We start from the raw sequence: 25,584 nt of genomic DNA on the forward strand, positions 1-25,584 counted from the left end.
TTTACAGAACGAGCAACTTGCCATCCACAATCTGGGTCCTCATTTTACCCACCTCAGAAGGATGGAAGGCTGAGTCAATCTTGAGGCTGGTGAGATTCGAACTGTCAAACTGCTGGCAGCCGGTGATCAGCAGAAGTAGCCTGCAGTACTGCACTCTAACCACTGCACCACCGTGGCTCATACCTGACAACTCTGGCTTTGTTTCAACAAGCAAATGTTTGTGACTACCAGAAAGGTGAGTGTGATTTCATCAGTCCTACCTGGCATCCGAGCCCCAACATTATAACCCCATCCATGGAAGAACCCCAGGCATACCTGGCGGAAGAACTCTTCCATGAGAGCTTTGGTCCATCGGCAGTGCACTGGCCACTGTTTGGTGGGGTGGCTGATATCAGCTGCATGCAGCAACAAGGAGAGGGCTTTGGATTTGTCAATCCTGGGGAAGCAGCAGTACAAGAATAGCAAGAATGGAGTCAGATCTTGCCCCTGGCGTAATGTACCTGCAAAGGCACAGTGTCCCAATTGGGACAGGCAGCCCCGTTTGCTATGCTAGGCTGCTCTATAGAAGCCTGATTTAGCAAGTATCAACACCCATCCCATCAAGAAGCAGAGTTACCACTACTTGTGTACATCCTTGTCCCAGAGACCTCTGGTGTTTTGTAGCTGATTTTAAAACATCCAGCTATGCTCCTTAGGTAACAGGAGAAACTTTTGCCACTTCTTATTTTGTGCTCCACACTTACATGTGAAGACCTTGACTTTTCTCCATGCCCTCTGTTCATGTCAGAAGTAGCCAGGAAGGAACCTGGGCAACCTCAAAGAACCGTTTATTATTCAGACAAGTTTTTCCACATGCAGCTCAGAAAGTCTTGTTCCACCCACTGTTTCATCTACAATTATCTATCTATCTATCTATCTATCTATCTATCTATCTATCTATCTATCTATCTATCCATCCATCCATCCATCCATCCATCCATCCATCCATCCATCCATCCATCCATCCATCTATCTTCTCTCTGGTCTGTCTCTCTATCTGTCTATCTGCATCTCTTTATCTATCTATCTATCTATCTATCTATCTATCTATCTATCTATCTATCTATCTATCTATCTATCATCTGTGTATCTATCATCTGTGTGTGTGTGTATACATACATACAGACATCTGTATCTATTGATCTATCTATTTAGCTATCATATCTCTCGCTCTATCTCATATCTAACTCTATCATCTCTCTCTATCATCTCTCTCTGTCTATCTATCTATCTGTCTGTCTATCTATCTATCTATCATCTGTGTATCTATCATCTATCTGTGTGTGTGTGTGTGTGTGTGTATGCTGCATTTGTGCTGATAAATAAATAAATGGAGACTAGTATAGATCTATTTCAAGCTATTTAGCTCTCATCAGCTAGCCATACCCTTACTGGGAATCGAACCTGGGCTGTGTTACATATTAGGCAGTTATATTAGCCACTAAGCCACAGGATCTCACATATATCTGTATCTATTGATCTATCTATTTAGCTATCATCTCTCTCTCTCGCTCTATCACATCTAACTCTCTCTCTCTCTCTCTCTCTCTCTCTCTCTATCAATCTATCAATCTATCAATCATCTATCTCTGTAAAGGTAGCATTGTCCTCCCCTCAGCCTGAATTGACTTACAGTAATTATCAGTGTCATCACTAGAAAGCTCCCTGAGGTTATCTAAAGAGCTTTTTAATGTCTGAAGATTTAATATGTATCTGCCAACTTTCAATGTTTCTTATGCTTTCAAATCCATTTTTTCTATTACATATCCAGAGGGCATTCTATCATTTTTTTAAAAAATACCGTACATGCACGTGCGCACACAGCCCTCCTTCTGCCATTTACCGTTCCAGCTGCTGCAGGGAAGTTTTCATGGACTTGACTTGCTGGAAGTGACAGGACATGTCTGTCGCCAGAACCATTTCAATCACCAGCAACCGGAGCTCCCTACACCCCATGAAATAAAGAGACACAGCCGCCATCAAACACATTCTTCCTTATGTGATTCAACTCCCACACAAATACATTCTGCAGATAAACCCGTAGGAATGGGGGTGGAGAGAAATCTACCCATTCAGTTACCATGATTGATCACAATTGAGTTGAAACTCTTCAATCCCAGAAGAAAAATTCTGCACCAAGATGATACAAATATCAAAAACGCTTGAACATCAACTAACATTGCTACACAAATTGTGTTTGATAATGACAGTCATGTCTTTAACCTTTTTTTCGGGGGGCGGGGGGGCTGGAAAGATTCAAATTCCATTAGAGACACACAAACACTTTCTGTCCATTCAGTGTATTCCCAAAGATAATATATCTTCACGCTGACTGCTTTGCTGCAGGAAATCTTTGGAAATTCTATCTTCCCAGCAAGTCCTCCGCAGTTGTAATATGTTTATCAGAAGGAGTCTGCCAACTTTTATTTCATTCCCCCCCACCGCCTAGGAATGGATTTAATAAGTAATCATCTTTGTGGTTGAGCAGCAGAGCTTAAAAATAATTCAGTAGAATTTAAAAGCTTAATTTCACCATGCTTCTAGAATCACACAAACAACACACAAAAATGTATGCATCCCGGAAAATTCTAATTCGAATCTGTATAAATTCTAATGCAAAGTTCACCACAATGAGTGTATTACATGTACATGAGAGAGGATATTTGCTCTGTTTCCTGCCTCCCCTCCCTTCCTCCCCCCCCTCCAAAATCTTATATTTCATCAAATCTAAAGATGTATTGTTCAAGCCACAAAAAAGTGGATTCTCAAAGGTGGAAAGAGAAAGGGGAACTAACTTCAAGAAAATTAGACAATTTATCATAATAATTATTATTTACAAAGCCTCGTGGGCCCTTTCAACTAGGCTGAGGGAATATTGTAACAGACATGGGCCTAAGTGGAGAATATCTGGTTTGTAAATTTGTCTTGAATCTGGACATAGTTTCAAACCTGGACATCAGGCAGAAATATAGTGTAAAGGCTGAAGCTGTCAATCAAGCCAAGTGGGAGGTGCTGGTATGGTAATGGGGCTCTTGTTCAATCTCTCAAGAGTGAAAAGAGGTATGAAAAATAGGAGAGCTACAGAGCAAGCCACAGAGCAATCAACTATGGGATGAATTGTCATCACTGCTTATTAGTCATTGCAAGACTCCCTGAGCATCTCTCTCTCTCTCTCTCTCTCTCTCTCTCTCTCTCTCTCTCTCTCTCTCTCTCTCTCTCTCTCACACACACACACACACACACACACACACACACACACACACACACACACACGGAATTCCTTACATCATCAAGAAGACAATTTGCTACCTTTTGCTAGTAGGCCAGTTACGAAAACCAAGGATAGATGAGGTCTTATCCTCATACCACAAAATGTCTGAGCAACAACTGAGAACTTCTAAAGTTTAGAATCTAAACACTACAAACGCATTGCCTAGGAAGGTTTGGTATGTTTAGAGTCATTTTAGCTTCAAAATGTCTAGAATCATGCCTAATTATTTTATTTTTTTAATTTCTGCTGCCATCTAAGAAAACTCTGTTATGTACAAGTCGCTGGTTTTGAGACGCTAGGATCTCTCTCTCTCTCCTTCAATCATCCTCGGTAAGAAAAGACCTGACACCCCAAACTGGGGAGATCCAAAAATAAATGGATATCAGATGGAACTGATTAAAGGCAATTAGAAAGAGTCCCACGTAGGAGCAGTTAACGTGATCATAAACCCAAGCCTGCTTAACTAGAGGAGGAAGCTCAGCTTAATGGCCGCCCTTTCTCACAACTATGTATAAACACACAGCATTTTGCAGGAAGAGGCCATCGTGTTCCAATTAACCGCAAAGTTCACAATCCATTGGTTGTTTTCTGCCCTACTCCACAATGCCTGGAACACCTCCCCCCCACCCCGCTTTGAAGCATTCCTCAGTGCAAGCATGCCCCCCACCACCACAGTGCTGGTTTTCCTGAGAACATGGTTCAGCAGAGGAAGGGAGGATGAGGGCTCACACAAATTCATCCTTGGTCAGGTTAATAAGTATGTTCATCTCGTCATCCTGCATCATGCGGAAGATGGCGCTGATGTGGTGATTCTCCAGAACAGACCGGTCGTTGTACAAAATGGCTGTATCTGACCTGAAAAGGAGGGAAACCATGAAGCAAACGTAAGCGTCAAGGGCAGGGACGAAGGATCTGGTTGTTCTGAGGAACTGGTGAACTTTTCAGCATTTTGCTCAACTCCAAATACAGGCAGTCCTCGACTTATGACCACAATTGGGCCCCGCATTTCTGTTGTTAAGCGAAACATTTGTTAAGAGGACTTTTAAGACTTTTCTTGCCACGGTTGTTGAGGGAATCACTCAAATTGTTACGTTAGTAACCCTGGTTGTTCATTGATTCTGGCTTCCCCCATCGACTTTGCTTGTCAGAAGGTCGCAGAAGCTGATCACGTGACCCCGTGATGACACTGCATGCGTCATAAATATGAGCCACATCCACATGACCATAGGGATAACTGCAATGGTCATAAGTGTGAAAAATGGACACTTTTTTCAATCCCGTTGTAACTTTGAACTGTCACTAAATGAACTGTTGTAAGTCAAGGATTACCTGCCTACAATGGCCTACACTGGTTTATCCAGGGATGAGCTTCAAAATGTCAGCAATGCGTTCTCTGCCCTGTTGCTGGGTGGGCGTGGCCATGGTGGGCGTGGCCTAACCAGCTTCTTGCACCATGGCGGGGACGCTGTTTTGACCTTCCCCAGGCTCTGGAGGCTTTCCTCGAGCTCATGGGAGGGCGAAAAGTGCCCTCCCAACAGGCTCCATTTCTGGCCTTCTGGAGCTTCCAGGAGGCCTTTTTATCTACCTCACCAAGCCTCCGGCTGGGCCCTGCACTTTCCTCGCATCCAAAACGGGCCACGTGGAGACTCCTGGGAGGGGAGGGGTGGGCGGGGCCAGCCAGGAGTGGGATTTGGAAGTTCTCCGAACCGGCCATAATGTTAGCTAGGGGTTCTCCCGAACCCAGGCAAACCCGTAGCAGCCCACCCCTGGGTGTATCTTTAATTACCTAGCAAAAAGAGGCCATGGAGGCCTCAAGTAACTAACACAGTTGACTTTGTTATTGTATGTTCCAAAAGTCTTTCAGAGCTCTTCTTCCCCCTAAAACAACAGTGTAAGTTTAACAATGAAACATCCATACATACAACCTTTTTACTTACTTGGTCTGGATGTGGAAGCTGTTGGTGGTACCCGTGTGCTCATAGTCATGGATTGCAGCTGCAAAGATAATGGCCAGGGCCTCAATCTCTGTCAGGCAGTGCTGCAGAGGAAGAAGAAGCAGGAGAGACGGTCAGCATCTTTGGGAGTGAAAGGGTGATGTCTGGGAACAACTCCAGAACTTTGCCACCACAAACGGAGGACAAGTTCTATGCTAGAAGGTCATCCCTATGATCAAAACTTCCTGATTCCATAGCCTTTCTAGATCAGTTGCTGTCCTATCTGTGGAATAAATTTTGACTTAAAACCTACTTTCCCCAAAACGGACACTATAACAATTGCACTTCACGTGGCAAGAAGAGAAGTGGCAAAAAGGCAGAGATAGATACCCATCTGTTCTGACCCCCCTCGTTCCACACCAAAGCACACTCCGAGCCAGAGATAAATTACAGCATTTAATTAACAGACAAACATGTCCTTGACAGCAACCCAGCACAGACAAGCTTGGGCAGCAATAAACACAGATAAGGCTTGGCAGCAATCCAGCCTGCCAAGCTCCTACAAAGTTCTCCGACATTCGATTCTGTGTTGACTTCTGCAAAGAGGGCCGTGTGCACAAGTAGCTTTTTATAGTCTGGAGAGGAGCCTAATGACCACCAGCTGAGCGCAATTACTTCCTGTAATTGCATAATTGTTCCTGACGCCTAGTAGCTCTTCGATGGCGTGCATCCAGGAACAACTCACTACTGGCCTCCAGCTCACTCTCCCTTGTCTCTTCCCCACTGGTCCAAAGCTCAGGTGCCTCCTGGTGGCCAACCAGCCTCTCTGCGCCCTGCTTGGCATCAGAACCCTGTCCAGGGTTCTCTACATCCTCCAGGGCCGACTCATCGGGCCCCTCTCTGTCGGAGTCTGGTGGCAGCTCCAACGGCTCCTGCTGGGCCACAACACCCATCTTACTGTCCTTTCGTGCATATGTGTGGCTGAATATGTGCAAAATAAGATATACAGATATAAACATAAATTTGCTACCACATAAGACATATTCCATTTCTCATCTTAGGATTTCTGCCACAAATGTGGTTTTGTGTCATTCCAAAGAAAATTTCCGTTGTCTGATATTTAACAGAATAAAAGAGTTGGAAGGGACCTTGGAGGTCTTCTAGTCCAACCCCCTGCTCAGGCAGGAAACGTATACCATTTCAGACAAATGGCTGTGCAATCTCTTCTTTAAAAGCTCCAGGGATGGAGCTCCCACAACTTCCAAAGGCAAACCGTTCCACTAATTAATTGTTCTCACTGTCAGGAAATTCTTCTTTAGTTCTAGGTTGCTTCTCTCCTTGATTAGTTTCCATCCATTGCTACTTGTCCTGCTTTCAGGCATTTTGAAGAATAGGTTGACTCCCTCTTCTTTGTGGCAGCCCCTGAGATATTGGAACACTGCTATCATGTTACCTCTCATCCTTCTCATTAAACTAGACATACCCAATTCCTGCAACCTCTCAAAGATAATGATTTCTAGGTGTGCTGGGAATACGACTACCAACATTTTCAGTCAGCATCATTCCCATGCAGATCCAACTGCTGGCTATCTCCTTCAAAGCCCAAAGAGAAGCATCCTAATCTAAGGGCTGTATTTTCCCAAATAAGTTGGTCCTGGTTTGAAAAATATTGGGAAAAGTACTTCCTTCTGCCTTGCCCTAGTTGGAATGTGTTGCTTCCTGCCATGGGAACTTCCCTTTTCAGAGAGATTTCATTTTCAAGATCTTTTATTTGCTGGAATGCATTTTAGCAGGTCAGATTACTGATTTACTTTAGGATTTGTTTGGTTTTTTTACTTGAGCTGATTTTATATTTTAATTTGATCTTGTAATATAACCTGTAGATTTTTTTTTTGCTTAATTCCCTATTTTTAAAGACATTCTCAATCTGGGGGAGGGCAGCCACACAACTCACTTTTCAAACATTTGCTGACTGCCATCAGTTTTCCCAATTCCTGGCTTAATGCGAAACCGGAGAGACCACTAGAGGGCACTGTTGTTTTTGTGTATGGTGTTTCAGTTTGATCAAGAATAATTTGGGAGAAAAACAGCATGCAGGTCACATAATTGCATTCCTGATATTTGTCCTAGGTACAGTAATTCATGACAACATAGCAGAAAGGCAGGCACTAAAACCCAAGATTTGGAAGTTTCTTCAGACCCAAAAAGCAGAATTAATTTTCTAAGCATGCAATATCAACAACACTTCCCAGCTGGAGGGTGAACCAATGGGACAGTCGCTGGAAGCACTCAGTCTACAGGTTAACCTTACCACCATGCCGGTGCGAAGCAGGAAGCAATGTACAGTCTGGGTAACATCAGCAGCATGTATCTGATTGTGATAAGGGTTCTTATATTTCCCATAACCAGCCTCCAGCGCATCCAGGAAAGTCATGAGGTACACCGTGGGGATCTGAAAAACAACAAAGACAAGATAACCTTAGGCAAGATCTGGAAACAGTGGCAAGCCTAGATGTCTTCTACTGAGTCTGGTAGATGGTCCATCTGAAAAGCCGTGGCGGTTACAATGCAATATTGCAGGCTAATTCTGTTGACTGCCAGTAGTTAGACTGGTTTAGACTGGACTACTGCAACGTGCTCTACATGGGGCAGCCCTTGAAGAGTATTCGGAGACTTCAGCTTGTCCAAAATGCAGCCGTGCGAGCGATCGTGGGTGTACCTCGGTTCACCCACGTATCACCTATCCTCCGCGAGCTGCACTGGCTGCCTATTGGTCTCCGGATACGCTTCAAGGCACTAGTTGTCACTTATAAAGCCCTTCATGGTATTGGACCTGGGTACTTGAGAGACCGCCTGCTGCCAATCACCTCCACTAGACCGATTAGATCCCACAGATTAGGCCTCCTCCGAATTCCATCCACCGGCCAGTGTCGACTGGCGACTACCCGGAGGAGAGCCTTCTCTGTGGCTGCTCCGACCCTCTGGAACGAACTCCCCGTGGAGATTCGAACCCTCACCACCCTCCAGGCCTTCCGCAAAGCCCTCAAAACCTGGTTGTTCGGACAGGCCTGGGGCTAAAGAGCTGTTGCCCCCGTCTCGAATGGTATGACTGTTGTGAGTTTTAAATTATATATTGTTATGCTGTTGTTTTTAAATTTCTTATCTGTATCCCCCTCCCCGGTTCGAGTTGTGAGCCGCCCTGAGTCCCCTTCGGAGGAAAAGGGCGGCATATAAATTTAATAAATCTAATCTAATCTAATCTAATCTAGTTCGATCCTGACTAGCTGAAGGTTGACTCAGCTCCCGAGGTCGGTCAAATGAGGACCCAGATTGGGGAGGGGGCATAGGCTGACTCTGTAAACCACTTAGAGAGAGCTGTGAAGCACTGTGAAGCGGTATATAAGTGCTATTGCTATCTAGTTTGGTGCCACCTGTATTAGTCTTTTCAAACATGTCTTCTAATTATGTTGGATTATAACTCCTCAGTCAGCATGGGAAGTCTGTTTTGAGATTATGGGGGTTGTAGTCTAACAAGTCTGAAATGTAATCTGCCTAAGTAGTGGTGGCTCTCCAGAATTCCAGACAGGCGTTTTTCCCAGTCCAATTTGGAGATTCTGGAGACTGAGCACAAAACCCCTTTTCATACCTTGGCTTCTGTGCAGACTGGATTCTCCTTTTAGTATATATAAGTGGTGGGATTCAAATAATTTAACAACCGGTTCTCTGCCCTAATGACCATCTGGGTAGGTGGGGCTTGGTAGTCATGTGACTTGGGTGGGCATGGCCAACTCAAAGTCACTCACGTCGATGGGTGCTTCGCCTTAGCTGTTACAATGTAATGAGGGTTAACCGGAGAGGCAGTTTCTGTAATCAGGGCAATAAAGATTAGGCTAGAAACAACACCAGAATGTTTCCTTCCTGCCTTCCTTACAGGATTAGCCCTGTAAAGTGGGGGGAAAACAAAAGGAGATTTCTTCCAACAACCGGTTCTCTGAACTACTTAGAAAGTTACCAACCGGTTCTCCCGAATAGGTGTGAACTGGATGAATCCCACCACTGGTATACATGATCTATTGCTGATCTAGTTGGCAAGTTTAAGATGTGTGGACTTCAACTCCCAGAATTCTCCAGTCAGCAACTGGTGATTGGGATCGGAATCAGTCACAGTTTGTTCTCATAATGGTTTGTTGAAAAGGCCAAAGTGACCTAGGTGGTACATACTGGCGAGTCAAATTATGGCTCTGCATTTGTTAAAAATGGAAGTTTTGAAGGTAGAGCTAGATGACTGTAGCCTTATCATGAATATCAGCATTCTCTCTCATCAAAGCAACACCTCATCTGGAAAATGTTGAACTATTTGACGCAGGAGAAGCAGCTGGTCTCCTGCTGAGCTTTTGTATTATCACTCCCATATTTGTATGCTGCTGGCTTGGCCCATGAAGGATGAGGAGTGTTTAGGTATAACCTTCAACCAGGTTTCCATTATTGTAACCTCCTCCCCACCCCCACAAAAAAAGCCCTGGTAATTTAAACAACATATTACACTTCTGTTGTGTTTTAATGCAAGAAATTATTACTTTGCGGGTGTCCCATTAAGTTGCAGCATCTGGCCAACTTTGGCTGATATTAAAAAAAAAAAAAAAACAGAAAAGTTAAGTGGGATCAAATCTACTTCCTACAAATCACTTCTGGAGAGATCAGCAAAGGGGCCATATGTGATTCAAGAGAGTCTTTATCTTTTGGACTCTGTTGGAAATTTGGCAAATTAAAAGAAGAAGGGGTAGCATCTGGTCCTCAGCCTGCTTTCAGTAAACCTTTACCCAAAGTGCCCCATCACTAGAGGTTTTCCAAGAAGAGATTGGGCAACTATTTATCTGAAACATATAGGGTTCCCTGCTTGAGCAGGGGTTTGGACTAGAAGACCTTCAAGATCCCTTCCAACTCTGTTAACAGAGTTAACTGTCTGTTATTCTGTTAAGTGTTCAGGTTGGAGAGGGGAAGAGGGGAAAGAAGAGAAAAGACACCACCCACTTTTGGACTTTGGATCTGATCACACACCACTCTGGCTTCAGCCTTTCGCCTGCAGACCCTCCCAACTGATCGACCCTATAAAAATAGGACCCTCACACACAAAAAGTGCACCCGCTCTTCTACTCTAAAAGCAGCATTATAATGCTGCCCTAACTTCTCACAATTTGGAATGATGAATTAATCCCATTCGTTTCTTACCTTGAAGCGGCTGTTGAGATTGTGGCGGGTGAGCAGTTCAAAGACAATTGTGCGCAAGGCATGGTCTTCGCTCACCCTGTTCAGTGCAAAGACATCGAAAAACCAGAGGTCAAGACTCTAGGAAGGAAAACAGAGGCAGAGTGAGAGACGGAACAGGAGAGGAGGGTCAAATCTGCTGAAACTACTAAACAAAGGACTTACATCTGGTGTAGGAAGGGGGAAAATTGGAACAAGGGGCAAAAAGAAAAGGATTTTTTTTTAAAGGACTATTAGATGGAACTTAATGTGAACCAAGGGACGTGGTGGCTCAGTGGCTAAGACACTGAGCTTGTCGATCAGAAAGGTGGTTCGGTGGTTCAAATCCCTAGGGCCGCGTAACGGAGTGAGCTCCCATTACTTGTCCCAGTTTCTGCCAACCTACCAGTTCGAAAGCACGGAAAAAATGCAAGTAGAAAAATAAGGACCACCTTTGGTGGGAAGGTAAAAGCATTCCATGCGCCTTCGGCATTTAGTCATGCCGGCCACATGACCACGGAGACCTCTTTGGACAGTGCTGGCTCTTTGGCTTTGAAACGGAGATGAGCACTGCCCCCTAGAGTCAGGAACGACTAGCACATATGTGTGAGGGGAACCTTTATCTTTAATGTGAACCAAGAAATCCATTTCTAGGTATTAATCATTCCCCTAATAGGTCTATCTCTCTCTCTATCTGTCTGTCTGTCTGTCCATCCATTCATCCACCCTTACACACCCATTATAGACCCATAATACACTTAATTTTTACATACTTTCAGGCTCCACAAATCAAAAGAGAGACACACAGAATTACTTCTAAGCAATTAATGGTTCCTCACCTATAGGCAGAAATCTTGTCAAACTAAAGCAACTTCTTCCATCATTAAAGATATTCCTAAGAACTTCTAGGGAAGGACTGTCTTGACTCTCTTTCTCCTGGCCAAACTATCTAAACTATCCTTTCGATCCTCTAGAAATGCAGCTCTTCCCTCCTGGGAATCCAGACAGCATTTTGCCACATGCACAATCCTATTTCAAATGTCTCCAGGTGGTTTATAATACGTACCAAAGAGAATTCCTCCAAGCTTCTCCCTTCTGCAGTGATTAATTAGCCCTTACAGTGTGAATTATTGATTACTGGTCAGAACTAAGACTTTTAAGAGCCGAGGTGGCGCAGTGGTTAGGGTGCAGTACTGCAGGCCACTTCAGCTGACTGTTATCTGCAGTTCAGTGGTTCTAATCTCACCGGCTCAAGGTTGACTCAGCCTTCCATCCTTCCGAGGTGGGTGAAATGAGGACCCAGACTGTGGGGGCGATATGCTGACTCTGTAAACCACTTAGAGAGGGCTGAAAGCACTATGAAGCAGTATATAAGTCTAACTGCTATTGCTATTGCTATTTTGGGAAAGTTTTGCCTCCAGTCTCCTTTTTATAGACAGTTCTGACCGAGGCTTCCCAAGAATATGAAGCAAACTCTTGGTCCTGACAAAAACCCCTTTTATTAATTTACTGTGAATTCTGCTCATTCATATCCAGCAAAGTCACAGACTTTATCTGGCTTGGAGAGCTGACAGGCCAATAACTGCAAAACTCAGCAAGGAGTCTCGGAGAGTCACAAACCAATTGAGTGAACTAATTGTCTCCTGCAAATTCCACTCCCCTTTCACTCCTCTTTTATTTCCTCTGGGAGGGGCCATTCATTGTCCACCTCTGGTCTTACTCCCAAGTCAAACCCTGTTCTTTAGCTGCTCCCTTCATCTGGCAACTCTGCGCATGCACACAGAGAACAGGCTCCAGCAGTTTGTCTGTCTCATTGATGTCTGACTCTGAAGGCAGCTGATAACTGGTATAGGACTCTGGCCCCCTCTCTGCCTCCAACACTGATCCCTCATCAGATCCTTCTCCAGACTCCAGGACTGGCCCATGTTCCTACCCAACCTCCTCACTGTCCGAATCTGCTACCAGGTCTGCTAGCTGCTGGCAGACCACAACATAGAGCGGAATAGCTAGAAAAGTGTGACTCATAAATATTGAGCCCATGGGTGGCTTGAGGTGATGGGCAAAAGTGGCCTTGAGAATTGGGTGGGGCGACTGACAGAAGCCTCCTCTCCAGCAGGAGAAAAACCACCCATGCAAAAATTAGGAATTATTACTATAGTGTAAAGGCTCATTACATCCAGCAGAGATTTACACAGGTAGCATAGTGTTTGTTAAAAGGCAAAGAGTTGTTACCTTCAGGCAGTTGATGACCGATTGAGAATAATTGGGTCCCACTGCTGTGTACGTCCGACGGAACATCCTGTGCAGTAGAGGACATAGTCAGACAGTCCCTGGGAGATCTGGCTTACTTGCAATTAGAAATAGTTTCCAAATCCCATCAAGCATGCAAGGAGCATTCAGCTTTCTCCAGGCAAGGCAATACATTTGGACATGTCAAACTGGAGCCTCTTTTCCAGAGATACTAAGTATCAATAGCCTAGTAGCATTCCAGACCCATGCACAGATTCCCCAGACTCATGTGGCTCACTCTAATTTACTTTTTTTTTTTTTTGGAAAAAAAAACTTTATTGAGAATTTAAAACATTAAATACAAATACCTTTAACAATAGTTTTGTATAAGAGACAGGGATGATGTCATGACGATATGACATGCGATCTTGAAGCTCCAAGTTCGCTGTCGATATCTCTGCCGCTGGACAGTCTTTTTGGACCTAAACCGTCCCGTAGAGACGGTGATAGAGAAGGGCACATCCTGCTGATCCCAGGGATATCGCACAATCCCTGATTGATCCGGGAGAAGCCCTTTTTTCCAGCGATAGAGAAGCAGCCATCAAAGCTGCTGAGGTTGGGACAGCTCCAAAATGGAAGGAAATGCAGGAGAGAGAGTGTGTCGAATTGGTGAGATAAATTTTACTATTAGATAAGAGAATACCCCAAAAGATCAAAAGTAAAGTTAAAATTGAAGACAGAAGAGGTTAAGCGGTGAGACTGAGCCTGAGTCAAACCTAGTGTGTAATTTTTTAAAATCTTTTTATTGATGGAATCTTTACAAATGCTTCTTATTTTTCAAATGGGACTGGGTTTTTTTTTCTTCTATTTCTCCCTTTTTTTCAATACTTACTGATTAAGACTTTCTTTTTCTTTTTCCAATGCTCTATTGCATTTTCTTTTTAAGAATTTTTTCTTTTTTCCCCTTAAGTTTGGAATATAAAGCGGGAAGCAAAAGTAGAGGAAAAAAAGTAACACTGCCACTTAGAGGCTTGGAGACATTGTTTTTCTTTTCTTCCTTTGAACACTTGATTTACATTTCAAGGTCTCTGAGCTTGTTTATTGAAAATGATAGCGGAATGAGCACGGATTGTTTATACAGGTGCTTCTCTGAGATACTATCAGTAGCTGGACTGGAGTGAAAAGAAAGCTTGACTTGAAAGAGAAAAGATTGCAGTGAACTTGCTTGGAACTTAATAAAAAAGCCTTGGATTCTATATAGTGGCAGTTATTTACTATCTGGAGGAAAAGACCAATATAAATGATGTCACAGCATGAAAAAGAAAAGGAAGTGACATTACAATGATTATGCAAGAAATTCAAAAAATACAAGTAAGAACAGAGATCATTGAAAAGAGAATGGATAATATTGAACAAAGAACAGGAAGAATAGATGAAAAAATTGAGAATATTCACCAAACAATGATGAAATACGAGGACAGATTTCAAAAAATTGAAGGAAAAGATGAACAAATAGATAAGAAAATTGGAAACATTGACAGTAGATTGAGCATGGAATGGGAGAGCGATAGATCAGAATTTTACCTCAGATTCCAGAATATAGAAGAAGAAAAGGGAGAAAATTTGGCAGAAGCAATGACAGAAATTCTGGCAGAAGCATTGGCGATAACCAAAAGGAAGTTGATGGAAGGAAAAGACGAGGGGTTTCGAGTCTTTACAAGATATGCAGTGAAAAACAAGTTGCCAAGACAAGTACATACAACATCTACCAAGAAAGCAATTAGAACACAAATACTACAAATGGCAAGAGATATAAGATTGCACTACTATTGGATGGATACAGGATGATGTAATGAAATGCTATAATAAAAATTAATTTTAATTTAGTTAAACAAAATATTATGCATAAAATGAAGTAATAATAGTTATAGTCAAATAAATGATTAACAATGATAATAATGTATGTATGTGTATGTATGTATGTGTATGTGTGTGTGTATGTATGTATGTATGTATGTATGTATGTACACGCACACATACTAGATTGATAACATGAAATTTTATATAAATTGTAAGTGAGGACTATGGAGAGGATGCACAAAAGTTTTGTAACCAAAGATAAACAATTTTATACAGAATACAATTTAAAGATGTAATATTACTGGATGGTGTTAGGATGATATGATGAAATGCCGTAATGTAAATTTATTCTAAACTTAGAATATCTCACATAAAAGGAAATGATAATGGTGGTAGCTAAATAAATGTTTAATAATGATAATAATTGTATGCATATATAAAGGATTGATAATATGAGATTTTATATAAACTGTAAGTGATGACTGTGGTGAGGAGGCACAGAAGTTTTGTAACCAATCGACACACTGTATGTAACTGGAGGATGGTTTTTACGTTTTATGTTTGTTTGTGTTTGTTTGTTTAAAAATTAAAAAAAAATGTTTAAAAAAAACAATAGTTTTATATACATTACAATCCTTTTTGACAGTACTAACATAACTATTTACTATTCAAATACATTTAATATATATTCTTAATGGTTCCTATATCTATAGATCTATGTTTCTAAGCTGTACATTTGATGCTCCTATTATTTATCCATTGATACCAGTTTTCCCAAACTGTATGCAATGTGAATATCCATTTCTGCACAATCCAGAATCTTTTGGATTGCCAAATAGTCTGTCGACATTGGTATCACTTTTCCAACATTGTGTGCATGCTATTCTCGCTGCTGTAATGATGTGCAAAATTAAATATTTTATCTCTTGCGTATACTTTCGTATAATTTACTATATTTCATACTAAGATAGTCCTCAACTTACCGACCATAATCGAGGCCAACATTTCTGTTGTTAAGTGAGTCATTTTAAAAGTGAGTTTTGCCCCATTTTACGATGTTTCTTGCCTTGGCTATTAAGTGAATCATTGCAGTTGATAGGTTAGCTTGTCAACTGGCTGTTAGGTGAATCTGATTTTCCCATTGCCTTTGATTGTCAGAAGTCGCAAAAGGTGGATCACATGACCCTGAGACCCTGCAGCCGTCATAAATATGAACCGTTTGCCAAACGTCTGAATTTTGATCACATGATCATGGGGATGTTGCAAAAGTTGTAAGTGTGAAAACGGTCATAAGTCACATTTGTCAGTGCCATGGTAACTTTGAACGGCCACTAAACGAACCATTGTAAATTGAGGACTACCTGTGTAATAATTTTCAATTTCAATTTTCATCATTATTATGTGCATTTTTATCTATTGCTTCCTTTCCTCTCGCTCCTTTTCATTATCCCAGTCCCCTTTCATAAACTAGAACTTGTTCTGACCGAGGCTTCCCAAGAGCATGAAGCAAACTACTTGCCCCGAGAAAAAAAACCCTTTTATTAATTTACAGTGAATTCTGCTCATTCACATCCAGCAAAGTCTTTCAAGGGAGGATTTACAATCACAGACCTTATCTGGCTTGGAGAGCTGACAGGCCAATATCTGCAAAACTTGGCAAGGAGTCTTGGAGAGTCACAAGGCAATTGAGCAAACTAATTGTCTCCTGCAAACTCCACTCCCCTTTCGCTCCTCTTTTATTTCCTCTGGGAGGGGCCATTCATCGTCCACCTGTGGCCTTACTCCCAAGTCGACCCCTGTTCTTTGGCTGTTCCCTTCGTCTGGCAACTCTGCGCATGCACACCCTGGGAACAGGCTGCAGCTGTTTGTCTGCCTCACTGATGTCTGACTCTGAAGGCAGCTGATAACTGGCTTACGGCTCTGGCCCCCTCTCTGCTTCCGACACAGATCCCTCATCAAAGCCTTCTCCAGAATCCAAGAACTGGCCCAAGTTCCTCCCCAACCTTCTCACTGTCCGAATCTGCTGCCAGCTATGCTGGCCACTGGTGGGCCGCAAGAGAACTAAGATACCATTCCCCTCTGCAGATTCCCCAGAACTAAGTCAGATCCACCTTTTCTATTTAACTCCCTTTGCTCCATCCTGTTGCCCTCCTAATGAGGCTACACATCCACTTCCCCTAACCAGCATGCCTGACCATGCCAATAGGAGGCCTGCTAAGCTGCAGGGCAAGGAAATCAGCGATGGGGTTCTCAGATGGGAAAAGCTATCATAGAACAAAGTATTTTCTTGTCATCCCATGTGAAACGCTCCTTATTCAATCCCACCGGAATTATCCCTCATCCTTTACACCCTATTCTGTCCTAATCCCAGGCGGTCCAGGGAGCAGCAAGAAGAACCAAACCTTTCCACAAAGATGCCAGCTTGAACAGCATGCACAATGCTGCGAAACTTGGGTTTCTCCTCTGAACGGCGCCCCTTGGCCCGGGTCTGCTGGGTGAAAGTGGAGGCCAGCCAGTCTCGTACTTCAGAAGGTACGGCATCAGATTTGATCTCTTGGAGTTCATCTTCCGTGTCCAGAATCTTCCTGAAACAGGAATGGGGCCAGTGGAGAGAGGAAGGGCAGATGATAAGCAATTCGAGGCAATGTGCGTCACAATAGGAGACAAAAGCTGCAATTACATTGCTTCCCCCCAGCCCCACAAATTAAAAAAATAAGCCAACCGAACAAATAACATGGCACTTAGCCTGGCTTTCAACACTGATGGATCATCTTTTAAATGTTAAAAAGAATTTTGAAAAAATAAAATGATGAGATGTTTAACCCAAGTCTCCATAACATTGCCTTAAGTCATACTTATTTGTTCTTTCATTCATTCATACATTCAATTTCTATAGCTACCCATCTCAGTCAATGACTTTGGGTGGCTTACAATTCAGAACATGTCTTACAATTAAAAATGTGAAAAACATTTTAAAAGAATAAAACCAGTAGGAAACATTAAAACATCCAAATCAACATTCACAAGAGCACGATATTTGGCCTGTTATCAATATAGCCAGGAAACGGGGCCCTTGGTGCATTCAACAACCCAGGTTTGGGAACATAGCCAGTTTTTAAAGGCCTTGCAAAAGGCTAACAGGGTTGGGGCCATTCTAGTCTCCAAAGGGAGGATTTCAACTACACCAGTACTAAAGTAGTAGGTTTCTCCTTCAGGGTTTCCACCCTGAAAGTGCAAGAGCTCCTTTAAGATGAGTAACAGATTAACAGAGTTGGAAGGAACCTTGCAGGTCACGTAGTCCAACCAGAGGTAGTAGTGATGGCAGGAGGCTCCGCCTATCTGCCCGGACATTTCTGTGCATGTGCAGAAGCATTGCTTGCGAGTGTGCCCAAACTGGTAATTAATAAATTGGCAACTCACCACTGAGTCCAGCCCCCTGCCCAAACAGGAAACCCTACATCTGCCTCTACCTACCCTGTTTTCCCGAAAATAAGACAGGGTCTTATTTTCTTTTTACCCACAAAACATGGCTTGGCCCTTATTATGAGGGGGGGGGTTATTGTTTTGGGGTTGCCTGGTGGCTGCTCTTTTCCGAGCGGGCTCCCAAAGAGCCGGGCATAGTCTCATGGGCAAATGGCTATGTGGCCCTCTCGTAGCAGCGCAACACAGCAGCCATGAAGTGACCACACTCACAAGCAGCCACCTGGCAAACCTGCTTTCCAGCCGGGCACAACACCGTTCACTGACCTAGGGGTATCGCCAAGCCGCGTGAACGCCTGTTCGCCACCACCCAACTCCCGCAGCTTGGCGTCTTCGAAATTCCAGTGAATGGCGCTCTCCATGGCTGGAGAGTGGGGGTTGTCCGAGCGGCTGTTCCGCTCTTGTGCCTCCCAGCTTCACGATGCCCTGGCCCAGCTCTCCCAGCAGAGCCAGGGCACTTCCGCTGCCGCCGCTTCTTCAGCGACTTCTAAACCAACTCTTCTGGCAGTGGCCCCTCTGGGTATACGCTCTATGGTTGTGGGCCAGCTGCCAGCAGAGCGTACAACTATAGAGCAGCCACTACAGATACTGGTCCCCAGCCCTGATTTTTTAGATAATAGCATATACAGTACTTGACTCACTCTCTGGATTCAATGCATACAAGGTTGATGAATTCTTCATATGTTAGGCTGCCACTAGGGGGAACCACATCCCTTCTTAGTGCCAACATAAACTGTAATTCACAGCAAGATCCACTCAATAAGGCTTTCAGAGCTGGTAAAACTCAGCAGGGTTTCTGCCCACATCCAAACATGACACCAGCCACTATCTTCAAATTACTGCCAAAGCAGTGTTGTCAGACCTGGAAGCCATCTTTTACCTTTTGGACTTCAGGCCTGCCACATTTTCTATTATGGGAAAATCAGTGGGGGGGATTATACAGAGTGTCAGTGATATGTAGCCATAACAACATTCTTTCTCAGAAAGTCAAGGTCAACTGGCCCTGCAGCTGCAATGAGGTGACTGGGAAGTAACTCCTGGCTTGGATGATACCTGATTGGATCATGTGATGGGCATGTGGGTGCTGGGCAGGGGCTTGAACCTTCTTTTGGGTGGGGAAAACCTGGAAGCTTTCAGATTCAGGTGTTCCCAGATGTGCCACTATGACATTTCTAATAAAATGGAACTTTGAGGAAACTCGGCATCTTATTTTGTTGGGGGTGTTAATTGGAACCCTGCTGCCCTAGGAACTTCCCATAATTCAGTTTATCCCAGCTTTCCTCATGCTGGATGCTCTTCAGGTGTACGGACCGATTTCCAGAATTTTGAGCAATTCTCAGGGATGTGATGGGCAGCTTATCCAGGGGCACTCATTTTGACTTTGGGGGAGGAGGGGGAATTACGTTGGACCAGATAGACACCCATAAGGCTTCCCAACCCTTCCATCCTCACCTGGTCTCATCAATATAAACTGCTTCAAGCAAAGAAGCTGTATATTCCAAATTCTTCTTCAGCTCCACAAGATTCACCTCTCCTGTCTCCAGCTGTTTCACCATATACCGCAACCTGCAAAGCGAGAAGAAGAAAAAATGAAGAGGAAGGGAATAAGTAGACTAGGCCAAACTTCTTTCCTTGCGCCATCTGCCATAAAACATCTCTCATCACAATCCCACCTTCTCAAGAAAGAACCAACCAGCAAGGAATCATAGATATATCATAGTTGTCTTTGTCTTGTTCCCCCTTTTCCCTTGTCTTTTGTGAGCCGCCCGGAGTCCTCCAGGAGTGGGCGGCATACAAGACAAAAAAATAAATAAAATAAATAAATAAATAATCACAATTTTATTTTGGGTTTTACTGATTAGATAGGTTTGTTGTTATAGAAATGGCTAGTTTGTACTACTATGCAAAGGTAAAAAGTTGAGGTTTGATGTTATTATCTTATTCTACTGCACCAAAGGGAGTTGAAGTCAACACTTTCCCCCCCCCCCTTTTTTCTTTTACACTTTTCCCTTCCCTTTTCCCTCCCCTATCTTTCCTCCTTTTTTCTTTGCATTTTTTGTATTTTATGTTATTAATAAAAAAAATATGGAACAGGCTGGTCTTCTGCTGTACTATACAGCAAAGGTGGAAGCAAAGATTAGGAGTGATTTCAACTGAATGTTAAGACAGGAAGCAGAATTCAGCTCTAGGGGGTAAAAAAACCTTTGGAAAGCCATTTGACAATGGAACAGACTTGGCGATGGTATGCTATCTTTTCCCTGGAGATCTTTAGACAGAGATTGGCTGGTTGTATAACAGCAAAGCAGGAATTTAAGTTCTGTATTAGTGCTGTGCAGTGCTTTGGTCTCAAAAGCTAAAAGGCGCTTCAGAACACGTGAGTAAGTGCTTTTAGCTCTTGCCTACAACTCTTTGAAACTAAATACATCTTTCCCCAGGATCATCCTCTCACCTTTAAATCCCAAAGCACAGCCCTATTCCACACTAATCTTCAGGGACTGGACAAAATAACCTTTCAAGAGTCTTCCAAAATTCTTCAGTTTGACATGGACAGTTCTATATATTTATCTTATTCAACTAGTTCGAACAAGCCTGCAGCCTGCCTTGAAGATGACTTCTACACAGTACACTCAGAAGGCCTGCAAAGGGCCAACCCTATTTGTCAACAAGACCCCTTTATAACAAATAGAATAGGATTAATCTGCAAGTGCTCTTTCACTCCTATGGCACCTTTGGGGTGTCAACCCTGAAGCTGACATGACTGTGGCCATTTTGAGGCTTCGATGTTGCCACATTGGAGCTGAGGAATAGGGAGGGGGGAATATAGATACCTAGGGTTTTGTAGCCAAAACACAATACTTTTCTCCTGGAAACCAAGGACATTCCCACAGGTGGTTGGAGAGAGGAAGGGTAAAGTTACCAAGCAACCAGATGGCTCCTCGATTTGACCATGTGACTGATTGTTTGGGGAAGGGGGAAAACTTTTCCTAAAAAAACCGCTGAAACATTCAGAGTCGGTTTTCACCAGCCTGTGCCAATATGACATATCCAATAAAGCTATTGTCTGAGGAATCTACCTGCCTCGGAGTTCTCTTTGCTAGAGACCTATTACTTGGAATCCTGACATGGGGTCTGCTTTACTCACACATTTAGAGAAACTCCCATTCCCCCTTTCTTCTAGTTATGCATTTCTTCCCATTTTCAACTTTTCAAACCACAGAAGTTCTTTCAAAAGGGAACAAGAAAAGTGGATTTGATTCTCATCTGAATGCCCCTCCTGTAACTTGTTCCACCGATTGTATTTCTCTCATAACACAATGATCCTACCTGTTCTGTGCCGAGAAAGTGCTTATATCAACAGCCTAGCCAAAGCAAAAAATAGGTTAGGTCACGTAGTTCTGGCCAGTTATCCGTGTGCTGCTAGTTAATAACAGGCCATCAAGCTCAGCCAAGCGCTTCGTCTGTAATGTTTCACTTCCAATTAATCAGTCCTATTGTAATGCATGAAAGACACTGACAGGAAAACAACAAACACCACTTAATCTTTCCGCCAAAACCAGAGGAGCACATCATTAACACACGAGTGTCTTTTGAAGGAAATGGGAAGTGCACACACATCTTATGAGTCTTGATGAATGTATTCTATTTTATTTTTCTTTACCTACACTGAGAGCAAATGCACCAAAGACAAATTCCTTGTGTGTCCAATCACACTTGGCCAATAAAGAATTCTATTCTATTCTATTTCTTGGGGACAAAAACAGCATGTAAACAGCAATACAAAAGAAGCCAGTAAAACAAGAAGCTTTGAGTCGAGTCCTCTCTTTGAACTTAGAGCTTTCCTTATCCAACATCCTTCAGAGTATTACAGTTCCCAGGATTCCCAGCTAGCATGGCCCAACACTACTGGAGACTCAATTTAGGGACTGCTGCTGAAAAAAACAGTGGTGGGATTCAGCCAGCTCGCATCTCTTTGGGAGAACCAGCTGTTAACTTCCTGAGCAGTTTGGTGAACTGATTGCTGGAAGAAATCATTAGGGCAGAGAACCGGTTTGTTAAATGATTTGAATCCCACTACTGTAAAAAACCCAGAACAATTCAAGGCATTTCCTTATGGAAGCCTATGTTCTATGCTGGAGAAACGGAAGCAGAACAGGATGATGACAAAACAATCCTATCAGCTACATGTTACAGGAAAGATCAATCTTGCAACAGGGCTGCCATTTCCAGTAACAGCTCAGCGTGTTTCATAATCCACTGCCGGACGCTCAAAGAATTTTTCATGGCCTCAATGGCTGAATGAGAATCACCCTTCCCCAATCACCCTTCCCCAATCTTTCCTTTTACCATCAGTGGGGAATAAGGCTTCCATCTATTTTTTTTCCTTGCCTAAATCAATCTGGTGCCAGATGAAGTATCAACAGTGGGAGCTGTTGACTGGATTACTGTAAGGCGCTCTACATGGGGCTGCCCTTGAAGAGTGTTCGAAGACTTCAGTTAGCCCAGAATGCAGCCGCATGAGCAATTGTGGGGGTACCTAGGAACACCCACGTTACCCACACCTATCCTCCGCGAGCTGCACTGGCTGCCCATTGGTCTCCGGACACGCTTCAAGGTGCTAGTCGTTACTTTTAAAGCCCTGCATGGCATCGGACCTGGTTACCTGAGAGACCACCTACTGCCAATTACCTCCCAAAGACCAATTCGATCACACAGACTAGGCCTTCTCTGGATTCCATCTGCCAGCCAATGCCGGCTGGCGACCCCCTGGGGGAGGGCCTTCTCTGTTGCAGCTCCGGCCCTCTGGAACGACCTCCTCGTGGAGCTCCGAACCCTTACTACCCTCCCGGCCTTCCCTAAAGCTACTAAGTCCTAGCTGTTCCGGCAGGCCTGCGGCTGTTGAAATATCCAGCCCCACTTTAATTATGAATGTTGTTGTATTTTAAATTGTTGTTATGTCTTATTTATCCCCCTTCCCTTCTTATTGTAAGCCGCCCGGAGTCCTTCGGGAGTGGGCGGCATACAAAACCAATAAACTACAAAACCAATAAACTAAACTAGCTAATGACAGGCGATGGATCTCCCCATCATTGGAAAATCTCTCATTTCGGAGAGATTTCCACCCCTTTGCTGGAGAAAGGGCGGCACCATAGAGTAGAAGGGAGAATGAAAACAAAACGCATCCACGCAGCAGGAGTTTTCCTGTGCCTGGATTACAAAAAGAGAGAGAAGTAGCAGAAAGAGAAGGGAGGTTTAGCTAGTAATAGATAGAATGGGGAAGGGGGTGAAATGTTGGGGCAGGGAATATGAAGGATGCTCTCTGGGGGCCTCAAGGGTGATGGAGGATGCTCCAGTCAACGGGAGGCAAACTTTGAGAGCCCGGGAGATTGAGCTTAATGTTTTTTTGAGTGGGCTGAAGACTGCAGTAGGAATTTTCATGTTTTTCTCCCTCTAGATTTTAGTGTGGGTGAGACGCTCATGCTTTTCTTTTTTAATGCTATGTAACGGAAGTCACCAAAGGTGGCAGCACTTACATAGCCTTAGTTGACCTGGGGGGAAAAAAAAGCTAAGCGGGATCTGGATTAAGATCTGGTTAGTATTGGGATTGGGTGTGGGGGGGGGTGTATCTATCAGGAAAAAAAACTAGGCTTGTAGGGGAAGTTGAAAAAACACCCTAGAACAGGGGTCTCCAAGCTTGGCAACTTTAAGCCTGGTGGACTTCAACTCCCAGAATTCCCCAGCCAGCTGGGGAATTCTGGGAGTTGAAATCCACCAGGCTTAAAGTTGCCAAGCTTGGAGACCCCTGCGCCCTAGAACATAACAGTAGTCAGTTACATGTAGTTGTCAAGAAGATCACAAAGATGGCTTTATGTAGTACATAGAGGCAAATCTCGGCTTGAGGGAGATTTTGTTGATATAAAGTAGGATTGGACAGACCTTAAAGATGATTTGGAAGACATATTTTTGGACCTCGAATAAGGTCTTCATGAAAGCAGCTGTCCTTTCTTCGGGGGACCCGAAGTAACCCTTGTGCTATGAATCACTTAAGCTTAAAGCAGGAGCATCTTTTCTCAGGCTCTTGCAGTGTGTAACAAAGAAAGGCTGTGCTGGTACAACAGTCAAATTAATTTTTCCAAATCACTTTCGAACCCTGGATAATCTTGGTGTAAAATATATCTCAGATTTAAATTACGTCTGCTCTAGACCACTAAAAGGCCTTTAAAAGGGGGCTCATGTACTTTGCCTACTCCTGCTCTGTATAGACATTTTTAAACATGGGCACTGTTATAAAATCATCTCAAATCTCCAGCTTGGTCTTATCCCAAAGCAACCCCAAATCTATTAGGACTGCCGTTCCAATTTCTCCCAACCATGGCAATGTCAAGCATTTCCTTATCACAGTGTAAGAAACCTGCATTTTTCCTTATATTTGACCATAGCTTAATTTAAACACGATCTCCTACAGTAAACCAAAATCAATAAACTCAACATGATTGAGCATGAGCATTGCACAGGAAATTGAACGCTGTCCTTAAGCCAGAACAGAGAAAGACTAGAATGGGTTTCCAACGAGAAGCTAGATTAGACTTTCATTAGCTCAGAGCAGACAATTTTTACTCTCTCTCTCTCTCTCTCTCTCTAGGATTATGTTTCATTTTATGGTTGCTTGCTTGTGTATAGATAATCCACAGGGGCACTAGGTGGGATGGCATTAAGTTTGATGGGAAGAGTATATTGTGCAAACCTACTTTCAATATGCGTGGTATAGTGTGCTGTCTTTGAAAATTCAATTACCATTAAATAACAACACAAAGACAGCACTCATGCCACCAAATTATTCAACATCTACTGAGCTTCAAATGCCAAAGGAATTAAATCACTAGATGTAAAAGCAGCAGGGGCTGCGTGCCCGATAACGGGAAACAAGAAAAAATGCCATCATCTATTAAGACACCTTCCCCAAACAGGTGTCTTTCACATGGTGTTGAGATTACTACTCTGAGGAATACCTAATCAGCCTGTCATCTGTAAATACTGATAATGTCAGGCCCCAAACCCAAGGAAGACATGTGGTGATTCTTCCAAGCTGACTTATTGTTCCACACCTACAGACTGAATCTTGCCAAAATGAAGCAGTCTCCTATCTACATCTACCGTGTACTCTGAGAACTATTAAGGAGTGGGGTCTATGGAGATTCTCAGTCATACAGGTCATGGCTGTCCCAAAGGACATTTAGCTATGCATTTTGAGATGAACACCTTGTGAATGGTGTGGAATTTGAATGGCTTTCCAGAAAAATGGCACACTACAGGAACTATTTGTGCTTTAGTTTGAGATACAGACAACAAGGACTCATCCCCAACAGCCTGTGACTCTGTTCCACAATGAAGGAACATATGACAGAAAACATCCTGCACAGCTCCACAACAGTCCTTTCAGCAGTTCCAAGAAGGCTCCATAACCATTTGCACTACTCAGGTCACCCTGAGGACCCAGACAAATCTCCAAGTGACTTCAACAACTCTTTA

The 25,584-nt window shown here is 43.4% G+C and overlaps 1 protein-coding gene across 1 annotated transcript in view; it reads right to left on the reverse strand.

Moving 5' to 3' along the window:
* PDE1B (phosphodiesterase 1B) overlaps positions 1 to 25,584 on the reverse strand; it is a 67,565-nt gene that overhangs the window by 8,927 nt on the left and 33,054 nt on the right. Inside the window, exons 2-10 of the mRNA XM_032212409.1 lie at positions 19,510 to 19,623; positions 16,980 to 17,162; positions 12,721 to 12,787; positions 10,474 to 10,590; positions 7,556 to 7,696; positions 5,248 to 5,348; positions 4,040 to 4,165; positions 1,883 to 1,984; positions 316 to 436 (exon numbers count right to left, since the gene is read on the reverse strand). Coding sequence (XP_032068300.1) covers positions 316 to 436; positions 1,883 to 1,984; positions 4,040 to 4,165; positions 5,248 to 5,348; positions 7,556 to 7,696; positions 10,474 to 10,590; positions 12,721 to 12,787; positions 16,980 to 17,162; positions 19,510 to 19,623 — 1,072 coding nt within the window. The remainder of the gene's footprint in view (positions 1 to 315; positions 437 to 1,882; positions 1,985 to 4,039; positions 4,166 to 5,247; positions 5,349 to 7,555; positions 7,697 to 10,473; positions 10,591 to 12,720; positions 12,788 to 16,979; positions 17,163 to 19,509; positions 19,624 to 25,584) is intronic.

Source organism: Thamnophis elegans, chromosome 2 (genome assembly GCF_009769535.1).
Source record: "Thamnophis elegans isolate rThaEle1 chromosome 2, rThaEle1.pri, whole genome shotgun sequence".
In the NCBI taxonomy this organism is placed as follows: domain Eukaryota; kingdom Metazoa; phylum Chordata; class Lepidosauria; order Squamata; family Colubridae; genus Thamnophis; species Thamnophis elegans.